Source organism: Aplysia californica, unplaced genomic scaffold, assembly GCF_000002075.1.
Source record: "Aplysia californica isolate F4 #8 unplaced genomic scaffold, AplCal3.0 scaffold00069, whole genome shotgun sequence".
NCBI classification, from domain to species: Eukaryota; Metazoa; Mollusca; class Gastropoda; order Aplysiida; family Aplysiidae; genus Aplysia; species Aplysia californica.
This window is the reverse complement of record NW_004797339.1, coordinates 1104384-1117454: the sequence shown is the minus strand read 5'-3', so window position 1 is coordinate 1117454 and position 13071 is coordinate 1104384. Positions and strand designations below refer to the sequence as shown.

At 38.1% G+C, this 13071-nt stretch overlaps 1 protein-coding gene across 1 annotated transcript in view; it reads right to left on the bottom strand.

Moving 5' to 3' along the window:
* LOC101861794 (nuclear pore complex protein Nup85) overlaps positions 1–13071 on the bottom strand; it is a 35626-nt gene that overhangs the window by 18638 nt on the left and 3917 nt on the right. Inside the window, exons 3-13 of the mRNA XM_005093806.3 lie at positions 12128–12232; positions 10872–10932; positions 10188–10258; positions 8760–8873; positions 7914–8035; positions 7380–7505; positions 5617–5739; positions 4514–4645; positions 3717–3823; positions 1633–1722; positions 169–234 (exon numbers count right to left, since the gene is read on the bottom strand). Of these exons, the coding sequence (XP_005093863.1) occupies positions 169–234; positions 1633–1722; positions 3717–3823; positions 4514–4645; positions 5617–5739; positions 7380–7505; positions 7914–8035; positions 8760–8873; positions 10188–10258; positions 10872–10932; positions 12128–12232 (1117 nt within the window). The remainder of the gene's footprint in view (positions 1–168; positions 235–1632; positions 1723–3716; positions 3824–4513; positions 4646–5616; positions 5740–7379; positions 7506–7913; positions 8036–8759; positions 8874–10187; positions 10259–10871; positions 10933–12127; positions 12233–13071) is intronic.

The window sequence follows — 13071 nt, the reverse complement described above, 5'->3', positions numbered from 1 at the left end:
CAGGTACCCGGTTACCCTCCGCACGGGTCGCACCTCACGGTCAACGAGGCGCCCACTCTGTGGGATGGGTGACCTCTCTTTTTACTACCTTCTGCAGACGAAGCAGTGGGTCTATTTATATCCCCCCGACCCACTGGGGGTGGTGCCTTTGTGTAGCTACTGACTTACCTTTCATGAGACATCAAACCAGTGGCATACTCCAGTAGTAAATATTCTCTTAAATTTGAGCCGAATCTGTGTAAGAAAAAGAGACCAGGCCAAAATTATCTTTTACAAAGCACGTCAAAATACAAATTGATTTGACCTAAAAATTACACTCACTTAATCCAGATCCTGAACCTGTGGCAGCATGACCTCCCTTACCTCAGACCCTGATCACACAGCCTTTGTGAGATGGACATTATATTATCTACTTTTTTTCTCCAATACTTTCTTGAACCCTCTGCAAGAAGTGCATATTGTTCGCTAGTTTAGCTGTATGCCAGTGTATTGTGTTGGCACCCAGTACACGGTACGCTTATGTATAGCATTCTGTTGCTATAACTTGTTGCTTGTTCTCCTAGGATCATGCTCGGAGATGATAAATTTTAATCATATCACAAAGGCTGTAGCATCTCCTGTTGTAGTCAAAATATTGCAGAAGTTTGGGAAACAATAGAGCACTGAACTCTGTTTTCCTGACCATACAGGCATATCTCTACATTTATTTCCTATATATACTTGTAGAAACCATTTGTAGTTTGCTGCTGTGACACATTTGCAATCACCAAAAAGAAAAAAAGTATCAACAAATTTTTGGTGTTTTTCAAGATGAAAAAAAAAATGCATTATGAGAAATTAGCCTGGTTTAAAAAAAAAAAAAAGTCTAAAAATTTTGCTTGATGTTGCACTCTTTGATGAAGAAAAAGTAAAGACCCATGAGAGCGTTCTCTTCCATCACCATCAACCGCTTCCAACTCCTTATGTGAAATAACAACAAAACTGAAGAAAACATGAGCACTCCACTAAACTGCATAATGAAGAGAGACAAAAATCTCAATGACTGGATTGATTACGGCATCAACGAAAGCAAGTATGTGGGGATAGAGAGTAGTAACCTTAAAGAAGAAACACAGGTTACAATTGGTAACTTCAGTCGCAGAACATGAATCTGAAATATGTGTCACAACGCGATGGAATCAGGAGCTCGTGAATTTTTGAGCATGTGGAGTTATTGGTATCATCTTAAAGCTTGTTCAGTTGTCTTGATATCCATGAAAAAATACCCATCTATCTTGAATAGACGTCGAGATACTGGAGATTGAAGAAGGTGGGGTCCCTTGGTTTCAAAGGTAGAATTAGCTAAAAAATGGCCACCAAAGTTTGGTTATTTCCATAGCTACATAGTCCGTGGAAACTGAAAACTTACATTATTTGTGCCTTTCATCAACGTTTTTAAATAAAATCCACCAATAAATGAGTTCTTAATTGGACAAAAATGATGTTAAGCCAAAAAACAAAAATTCGATAAAAATTGCCAAAATGCCAGTTTCTTCGATCTCATTTTTTTAATGAGCGTCTGATTTCACCATGATGCCTCACCTATAGTCTTGTGTAAAAGTTTTGTGAGACAAGATTAGTATTGTAACTTACGGTAACTTCTGTGGGTCCAGCTGTCCACAGTGGTGTAACACATCAGCCAAATGTGAGACAAACCACCAGCTGCGATTGCTCAAGAAAGAGCTGAATGACAATAGAAGTAGAAAAAATCATGCAATAAGTCATAGATAGAAAGAGTTTATATTCAAACTTTAAGATATACAAGGTAAACATCATGTATATCTGGTTCTCATCATGACCTCCCCTGTTTGGACTATTGAGAGCCTATTTTCTTTAACTCTTTCCGGACGTAGTTGTTTTGGGGTCTAGACGTATTTAACTTGTGGCTTGACTCGGTTACACATGTGATGTACAAAATAACTTCATATAAGCATAACCATCACTCAAAACGTAACATATGATACATCAAACTGAAGGAAATTGAATAAAGAATACATTCTAACATGAAACAAGGATTAATTTTGAACATAAGTACGCATTACAATGGTTAGAAATGGTGATGGTGGTGAGAAAAATACATTTTGATGGAAAATATTACACACACTAAACATGTAAAAGCGAATCAGTATAGCTATCTTATCATATACAGGCCAAGAGAAGACTCCATAAATTTCTGAAAGAGTAGTTTTTTATTTGAATGCAATATTCCAATTTTGGTTTGAATTATGATATTTATACTGAGTCTGGTTAGATCGTTTTGTTGATGCAAGGCCGCAAGAACTAATTCACTCATTTTCGCCAGACGACGCTTTGACAAAGTGAAACTAGATGTTTTCATTTTCTAAACCCTTTCCAAGTTTTCAATAAGAATAAAAAGTACTCATAAATAATGGATCATGTTAAAACGAAACATAACAGAGGTACCCCACCATAGCCGATATATCTGCGATACGTCCGGAAAGAGTTAAATGCCAAGTCCCATACTTTGACAAGGATGAGTTTTAAACTGCAAATGTGGCCATATAAAAATATCTCTACCAACACAAATGATGCATTCAGGTTCTGATTGCAGATATTCTGTTCGACTGCTACAGCTACATGGTCTGTTGCCCAATTAAACTGAGAACTCTACATCCTTCAGGACACAATTTGGTCATCACAATGGCTAAAGAAAGGTAACAAAACAGAGCGATAGACAAGAAGTTGTTCCTCTGGCTATTTGATTGAGTTCTTGTTAAGCAACTGTTCAGAATGAAAATAGTTACGTCCAACCAGTGACAGAATTCAGAAACCCCCCCCCCCCCGGGCCAGTGCCACTGACTAAAGTGTCTTTAGGCCATTCCCAAAGGGGAGACATTTCTCGTACTTGTGCACAGTAGAATTGTAAATGGGCTGATCCAAAACTGTCATGCTCATAACTGTTCCTGAATTACAACAGGGAACTGTTGCTTTTTCTTTCCTAATCCTTACTATCGTCATTTTTCTCTACTTCTTTTGTATGTTTGTCACACTCTTGTGACCCGCTATTTCCGGGGTGCCTTAATAGTCAATGCAGACTTTGTGCAGCTGAAGCTAGAGAGGTGAGCAGAGTAAGTCTGATTCCCTGTAAGGACTTCTCTGTCGACATCCACCCCTTGGCGCTCATATGACCTTATGCAGTTGCAAGTGCCGAAAAACCTCTACTAAAACTAAAACTAAGAATTCGGACAACAGTAATACAACTAATACAACAAAAAAATGGAAGCAGACCAAACAACCTGAATACACTACCCACCTAATATTATCTAAGAAGTGCAAAGAAAACACCTGGCGACAGCAGGATGAGAAGCAAGCCAGACTTACCCGAGACATCCCTCACTCACTTGCAACAAACACAATCATAGGTAAAAATCAAACAAAGCATAGATCACCCCTAGTAATATTTATTCTATTTTTGGTAAGTTTTATGGCACTTGCAAAACAATAAGGTCATGCAAGTGCCAAAGATTACAGTTGTTATAAGAGAGTAACAAGCACAAAAATGGAGGAGAGATAAGGATGACAGAAGTTCAATAGGAAAGAAGGAGCAAACCACACCACGGCACCCGCCAACCACCCCCCATAACATGTATGACTGACAAGGGAGCACAGATGGATGAAGCGGTCTCTATCCTATCTGAGACAGAAGAGCCTCCTACCAGCTGTCCTTGATGACCTGGTGAATGTCAAACTCCATGGCAGCTTGGAGGATGTTGTCCAGTTCCCTGACCTGGCCTGTGGGCTGACCGAACATCGACTGACAGGTCTGAAAAGACACAACAACCGTTTGATTTATTTTTTGAGTAAAGAAAAGCACATCCACTCAACAACAGGCATTTAGTGCTGGGAAGAAGAACAAAACAAAGATATAAAAGTGATAGTGATAGAAAAAAAGTTGTACTTACCAGTAACTCTTTTGTTTAGTAAGAGTTTTACGGCACTTGCAACACAACAAGGACATCTAAGTGCCGAAGATTAGAGGTGTTACAAGAGAGTAACAACACAAAAAAGAAGGAGAGATAAGGATGATAAATATCTGATAGGAAAAGAAAGAGCAAAACCACACCAGATCACCTGCCAACTACCCACCAAGTAACTCTCTCCAGAATTTGTTTTTAGTTGAAAAGTTAAGTAAATTCTAAAAAAAGAAAAAGCAAACTGAAATGACAGAAAAGGCAGATGTAGGACCTTCGAGCCTAATCACATACCTAAACATCAAATTCAGAACCATTTGATTTAGTCAAAATGTGAAAACTGAATCTTTGTACGAAACAATGATGAAAATGTCATAGAAACAATACACAGAAATCTACAACAAGGAAAACAACTTCCAATAAACATAGTGAAAGCATTAAAAAGTAAATTAGGTCTCTGAGTCCAGACTCAATGTGCACACATTAAATTATGGGACATCTTACTATTCTTACAAGATGAGATGTGCTCAGTCAGTTTTTACCTTTATGTCAGAGCCAAGGTCATTGAGCCTTGCAGTGGGGTTTTGAAACAACAATTTTGAGACCAGCATATGGTACCATGTCTCACATCTGTTCTTCATCTCCCTGAACACAGCCTCATCCCCACAGAGAATCTATGAAAAGAAACAACAAAAATTCATACAGCTTTAAGTGGGCCACATCTCAAACTACGGTGAGTTTTTTCTGAAAGTCAGAGACAGGTTGAAATTGTGTACAAAGCAGAAAATGTTTATTCAGCCAATCATCAATCTCAGCATAGTAACAACAACTCATAAAGTAACAAACGTGACAGTACTTTACTTTACTTTTCCGATCCAGCGTGACAGTAAAACTAAACAGCTAAGCCAGCCAAATTTTGGTACCAACAACAATAGCGCTTCACATTTTTCACAAAATTTTATTACTAAATCAGGCATGTAAAATATCAAAATATTTAGACTTTGTAGCATGTACAAACCTTGGTACAGCAGACAAATCTATGAATTGCTGGCCTAATTTTTGTTGTTGTTGTCTCATCTCCTTTCTGAGTGCCATGTTAGTGATCTTATGCATATCAGACATGTCAAATGAGAAAGTTAGAGATCTAATCAGCAACTAAAGAACATCTAAAATTACTCATTAAAAAAAAGGATTGTACACAAAGGGGCATGTTTTAAAGCAATTCACCCCACTTATACCTAAACGAGAGTGTCAAAATTCAGGTATGAGCAGCCGTAACTACATATGTGAAATAATGTCATAGTGAGTGAAAGGTCTGACAATTTGCTGTCATGAAATAAAACCCAAAATATTCCTTTGTAAACAGAACTGCCAAATGAATATTATTGTAGACGTCATATTTTCTTACTATCTCAGTCACTTCACTGTATGTTTCAGACATTGCGAGAACAAACTGCTCATTATTTTTAACAAAATTGCAGACTTAATTTACCAGCCAGTCACATCTTCTGACATACATCAGACACTGATTTTTGTTTTGTTACCACTTACAAATGAAAAATGTGGAGACTTGATACAAAATGAAGGGCAGACTTTTAGAAGAACTTTAAATCTCAACACCTAAACATTGTCATATGAACCTTACCTGTACTATGGTCTCCAGATGTTCGTATGCTGCAAATTCACCTGCCTCATACCTCCGCACACATTCCTCCCTCCAGTGGCGCCACTTCATTTCATACTCCGCAGCAAACTGGGCATGCTGGTGCTAAAAGAGAAAAACATGGTGACAGCTAGCCACTTTTATGAAACGTAAGACTTTCATTCCATGAACTTAAACACAGAGAATTCTTTAAAAACAAAAATCTAAATACATTCAAAAGGAAATCTAAATTTGAATTACTTGAAAATAGGTCAATTTCCAGTTGTATTTCAAAGTAGTAGTCGATTTCCAAGTCACTGCAATACTAAAATTCTTAAAAGGAGAAAAGAACATAATAAAAAGAGAAATCTTAATGGCAAACAGGCAAACTATAATTACTCCATATTTTGTAAGAAATTGGGACTGTATTATAATAAATTTGTTAAAATGGGCTCACTCTGACTGCAGTCTCTTTTATGGGATTAAATTTTTTTTAGACAATTATGTTTCTGGATGTGGCTACGAAACAATCAGATGTGATACTGAGGCATTTTTCTTTTCAGCATTTGATCAAGACAAAAAAAACAACAACAATTTTTCAGAGTAAAGAAGAGATGATATCCAAAGAAACATGTTCCTGAGGATGTGTCAACATAAAAAAAGAAGAAAAGAACTCAGCATCAACAACCTTTTCTTTTCCTCAGTAAGACTCATGGACTAAAGTTCCATTTCATTATTCTGGGAAGAACAATAATGTGTATATCAAAATTGACTAAACAGGGTGACACGTGGCTCATTAACCCAAGAGCGAAGACCGAGCCTCTGAAATCAAAGTGCCTGATTTGATCCTGTGTTCATACTGGCACAGTACGAGGAAAACAGCTTTTTTTTCAGGTTTTCTGAACCCATTATCCTAAGGTAAGGGCGTTAAAGTAACAAGATGAAAAGCTTGATACCTCTCCTGTACACCGTAACCACAGTAAATGGAAGAAATAGAAGAGCAGGCCAGCTGCCAAGGGAAAATTCTAATTAATCCTTACTTAGCATAGATAAGCAAACTATCTCTGGAACAGAAAGGTGAGGGGAACTACACCCTAGAAAGAAAAATTCTCACACATGTAGTAAAATCTTGGTATAATGTACTCTCTGCGAACCCAAGATTTTAAATACCATAGCCATGGTACATATTAGCCACAAAAAATGAAGGCGTTGGGGGAGGATACCAAGTAATATTTATTCTGTGTGTGTGTGCGCATGTTTGTGTGTGTGTGTGTGCGTTTGGGGGAAAAATAGGGGATGCAAGCGTCTACTTGCAGTAAAACTGATGTATGAAAAGCTTGCCCTCTCACTGACACTGTTTACATTTCATTCCTTAGTGCAGTTAAGCTATCGTTTTTGTCATTTTCTTTATTCTCATAATGTATAAGTACAATGAATGCTGCAAGCGCACACTTTGATCATTAAAATCCCGTGAAAAGCGTTTTACACAGAGATGTATTAAACATAGTGTTTACAGAGTAAAAATACTACACGAGTCTCTGGACGTTCAAAGCCGGCTATGTTATTTAAAAGATTTACTGTACATAAAAATGTGAAAACCAGTTGCATTATGTGTTGAAAATCTTACAGCATTCCTGAAGGGTAATGAAGACGATGGTGTCAATAATTGTGACAAGGGTGGAAGAGGAGAAGAAAGTAAAAAGAGGAGGAAAAAATCATGGAGGAGTAGGAGGTTTGAGCTAAATTCCTCATCATTGACAACTCACGGTCCAGTGTGGCATTTTCTGCAGGAGTTCATCAACGCTGACAAAAGGGTCAGAATGGCTGTAAGGGTGGAGGGACAGGAGTTTGCGTACACTTTCCGTGTTAGCTTGTAAGAGCAGTCGATACACCTGCAGTGTAAAAACCCAGATATGCATACATTCAGAGTGTACATACAGATATTTCAGATTGGTAAGAGTAGGAGTCTTGCGGCGTTTGCAACTGTATAAGGTCATTTGAGCACGAGGAACTCAAGTTGGTTGTTTTCACATTAATTAATAGCATGGCTTGGTTTTACTTTATGCTTGAAGGATGATATTTTTTTCTAATACTTGCATATTTACTTCTTTACTTTATTTTGGCCTTGCTCTTGAACCATCATTGGTGAAGCTGTTTAAACAGATGGTACATAAACTCAAACTTAAAATACCTCACAGATTCTGAGATCAAGCAATTGTCCACAAATTATTTGATCCTGACAATGCCCATAACAAACCAACAAAGAGCAGAGATAAAACTGAAAACAGAGAAGCCCTCACCGCTTCCCAGTAGCTTGGATGGGAAGATGGGACCTCTGCCTGGGTCACTTCCATGGCCAACTGCTTGCCCTCTGGAAAATGCCACTGAAGCCAGTCTAGTAGAGGGGTCAATATCAGTCCACCTGAGAAGAAACCACACAGGCTGAGAGACCACGCTGCTATCATCCAGCAATCTGAGTGTTCATGTAAGCATTTTCTGTGGCTGGCAGTATCCCTCTTACATAAAAAACATGGAAGTTCCATCTTGTCTCCACAATCCACAACAGTTTTTTTTTCAGGGGTCACCAAACTTCTTTCAAAAAGAAAATGTTGAGAGTGGGCCGGACAATTTATTTCTTCAATACAATACACTGAATACATTAAAAAATATAAGACAATCATCCCATTGATCTATTGATACAAAAAATATACACAAAAAAGTTAAGAGGCGACTGGGGGTGAATGTGAGATCTCCATTTGTTGTAAGAAATGTGCGACATGAAAGATTTATTGTCCCATTAAAGCCGAGAAAGAGTAATATACATTGAGTGTCTAGCAACACTGAACTCAGCACAAACACAACTCTTTAGCTGTTACAGTATAAGTTTCTGTGGTCAGAACATAATCCAGCAAAGACAAAGGGATGCATTAGCTTGTGCTGTGTGTGCACAGTTCATTCTTTCAAACTGTGACCACTTTGCAGTTACCCCTAAGTCAATATACCTCTCCAAGTTGCAACTTTAAGACAGTCCCTGTTCAAAAAAATTCAGATGCCAAGAAAAAAAGTATAGTGCTAACAAAAAAAACCCAAAGCCCACTTTTCAAGACTGACTCATTCAAAGTAGAAGCAGTAGAAAGTAGACTCACCAGGAGCTACATCTATAAATATGATCTCGCACAAGCTCCAAATAAGCTGAACCATTTCAAACTCTTGTATGTGCTCCTCATACTTTAGCTTGTGAATCTCATTTCTGCAATCATCTGTGGAAATGGAGAGGACAAAGGAAGAAAACCTTTATACAGTAGTCTCCGCCTAAATGCACGCCATACAAAAGCACGCTCCGTTCAAATGCACGCTTTCGTCATCTGACGGTTTTTTTACTACATAATTTAGACGTCTCTAAACGCACGCTCCGATCTGCGAAACATGCTGACAGGTAAAGCTTGACTAAGGGAAATGTTCACTACGACTACTGTAGCCTACGATCTGCACAGAAATCCTGATATTTGGCGAGACTGCCCCTTACGCCGAACAAAGAGAGTGATGAACAGCGTTTTCCCACCCAACTTTCCACAGATACATAGGTCTAGGACTGGTCGGTGAAATGTTGGGGGTTTGGGAGACTGAAACGTTTTTTGATTGGTTACTGGAAATGCACCTCTTTTGAGAGAAGGTTTCTGACTGGTGTTTGAGTGACTGCGTGTTGGAATGTTTCGTTAGACCTAAGCCTATGATGCGCAACACACGTGAATGCTCGTTCATGAATTTACGGTAGGGCGTGGTCGCTTGAACAGCCACGTGGCTGGGCCGTCGCCTCTATGACTATCACCAACAATTTCTTTTCAGGCTATCTGTTCCCGACATTTTATGGTTCATTCATTACATCAAGTCTGTCTCCACACCCCCCCCCCCCCCCCCTATTCAACGCCTTTCCAGTCTTAACCGCAGTCGGGGAATCTTTCACAAAACAGTCAAGTGTCGCCACATTATTGGCCAAAGTGACCCCCACCCCAAAGGGAGGTAACTAGTATACCAAGGCAATGAGAAGACTGCGTCCCTTCCTCCCTTTGCTGAGGTTCATGTAAACGCACGCTCCGTATAAACACACGCTAAAGAGCCCTCCCGAGCACCGTGCGTTTAAACGGAGACTACTGTATATGGAACTTAATGCGTTCAATGTTTTAAAAAGTTCATCTCGTAACCCTAACTCTCCTGCCATCTGGTGCGAAGTTGTAAGTGGGACAAAGCAAGCCAGAGGTATGACAATACACATCTACATTTTTGCTCTTTACAACATGAACATCTTAAGATGAAGTAAAGTAGCTTGCAACTTTCTAGCAGTAACATTTATAGCTCACAGTCAGATTAAACACACACAAAAAAGATCAGACTCACTATTTCCATTATGTAACCACATAATATCCTTAATTCATGAATTATAAGTACCTTATAAACTATCACTAAAAGCAAACATCACACTTCCAAAAAAGGTGTGGATCTAAACTTTTTCGTAGAAAAAAAGTCGAGGGTGCATGCTCTCAAGATAACTCAGTTTAAATGAACAAGATAAATACCTGAAATCTGCATCAGTTCCATGCTACAGGCTTTGAGGACAGCTCTATACTGTTTGCTGGCTTTTTTCAGCCTGTGGAAACCATGTAATGTAATAGAAACATTTACATAAGTAAAATATATTTCACCTAGGCTTAGATCGAAAAGACCACAAAGTTGAAAGCTTTTAATTCTTATCCCCCCCCCCCAATTTTGATGACGTTGAAATGAAACCAAATCACGAAAAATAAATCTCGTAAAGTGTATTTCTCAAGGACATAACATCCGACAGGCAGAAACCGAACCCAAAACCCTTTGATAGTGAGTACAGCAGCATAACCATTCAGCTAAACATGAGTTGTAAACATTCTTGACAATAACAAAACACTGAATTAAGATAAACAAGGCCCGAAACCAAGAGGGGGAGGAGGATGTATGATAAACCAAATTTGCAAAGTTACAGACGGATTTTTAAAAAACAGCTATAACTATAAAAGACATGACTTTCCACATATTTTCTATATTGGACACAGCACAACTGCAGCCTGAGTCAGAATAAGCAGAATATCAGATAAAGAGAAACTGAGTAAAAGGAAACTGTGCTAACATCCACTCATAAAACAAGAAAAACCACAACAGCGTGATTATCAAAGCAATTTTATGAATGTGAGCGAGTCTTTTGAGAAATGACAGGAAATTATACTCACTGAGTGAAAAGCATTGATTCTGTCATACTCTTTACTTGTCCTTGGAGCATGACAAAAATATCTGAAGAAAGATAAAACAAGATCCAACATTAATCCAGATGCATACAAGTTCCCAGGCACTACCTTTACATTGATTCGAACACACAAAAATACACAAAAACAAGGTAAGTCTTTCTAAACACACTAAAAGGAAACCATGTATACCTGTGTGTGTTTTTACGGTCCTGTATAGCTAAGAAAAATTTTCCTCTGGGATAATAAAGTATTATCTTATCTTACAAAAAACAACAACAAAAACACACATAAGCAGCCCATGGATTATGACCAGATTTTGCCTGGACCAAAGTTTGTATTCAATGGCCAACTTGTGTATCAGTCAAAAAACTATGTACTGTATGTAAGAGGCGTCAGTTAGTATTTTCATAAATGTAAAAAAAGCATTATTTCATGTAAATGCCTGGAGTTTGTCCAGAGATTTACCATGTCATATGTTAGTACAGAGGGAATAAGGGAGGGAGGGAGTCAATTACTGAATAAGAGGGGGGGGGGGGGGGGGGAGATAGAGAGAAACAGAAGGGACACAAAAAGAGATTGTGATGGGCTGACTTGATGCTCAAATGTATATATTTTGTATTACAGAAGCTGGTGGAAGCACATTATCATTTTTTTGCAAAGGAGAATCAGTAAAGTATATCTTATATTTTTATAAAACAGTAAGTACATTTTAAGCAAATTTTTCAGACACACAGCAATATAGAAACCATGATGTCATGAAGTGCAAAGGCAACATTAAGTTCTGAGAAACAAACCTATGCATTAGACTCAAATTTTCTCAATAAGAGGGTACTTCATAATATGTATTTTCAAGTCATCTTTAACCTGGGACCTGTCTCCACAATGAAATGTATTTATGTAAACCAAAAGGCTTTTAATATGTATCCAAGACACAACCTCCCCCCCCCCCCCTAAAAAACCCAGGGTTGCCTTCAATATCAAGGTCCCTGAACATCAATGTTAAAATTAGCATTGCATAGACCTAATACATTCATACGTTTGCCCAAACTGGTTCATATTACCTCTTCTAAACAGATATTTACAATGTTCCAAGAATGAAAATTAATAAACAATCAGAGCCAAAAAATTTGGTTGTGTTTCCCAAATTCACATGGCAGTAATTTTAAATGGAAAATATGTTAATTAAAAAATGCAAGGCTATAGAATAACTTTGTGCATATAAACATCAAGTTATCACTTACTGTGTGTTTCATTCACAAGTTTTCTTGCAATATCATGCATTTCTGCATTCCACTGTACATCAAATATTGCCTGATCCCTCTGAGTAGCTTGAGGAATTTGCTTACCTGAAGCATGAAAAAAATAATAAAAACCCGTTATTAGAGTAAAAACATGACCACTGCAGGGAGATTCATTACAATTATAAACAACAACACAAACTGACTATATGCAAGTTTCTCACACTCACACAGCTTCTCTGAATCTCAACTACCAGGACAATAAAACAATTTGATTTAAGTTAACACAAGAACAAGTTTCATATATAGAAAGTCTTAATACATATAATGCTTAGGACTAGAGCGACACAAACGACATTCTTATTTCCATATAAAAGATTACAATTAAGAAGAAAAGTGGTGAAAATCGACTTAACTGTAGTTAGGTAACTGGGTGCTTTTTCGGTAGTTCCCACCCCCCTCATTTGAGCCTGACCTAGATCTATACGTTTGATTCACGGCAAGCTAAGATATCAAACCTAATAACTGCAAAACATTAAATTGTGGTAAAATTCATATTTTTATTAGGTCTGCAGGGCTTGAAATAGACCGAGGCACCGCGGCAATTTGCCTTGGTGCCTTTGCAATTTGCCGTAATGCCCATAAAATCAAGGGGTTAACGGTGGCAATTTTTGCCGTGCCCTTGTTTCTTGTTTTTTAAAAATGTACCACCATGAAAATAAATCAATATTTGTCCTGTGCTGTCACTTTTGGAAAAAAAGAAAAAGTTATACAAGCGTCTTGTCGGGTTCGCCGCCGTGGCAGGTCAGTGAACCATAGTCCCAAGGTACCGCATCGTGTGAGCACCGGTTGTTGGGGTCACCAAAGTTCATTCAAAGTCTGACGCCGCGAAGTATGGGACTCCGGAAAGGGGGGCATTATTGATTATTTTTAATTTTTAAGATGTA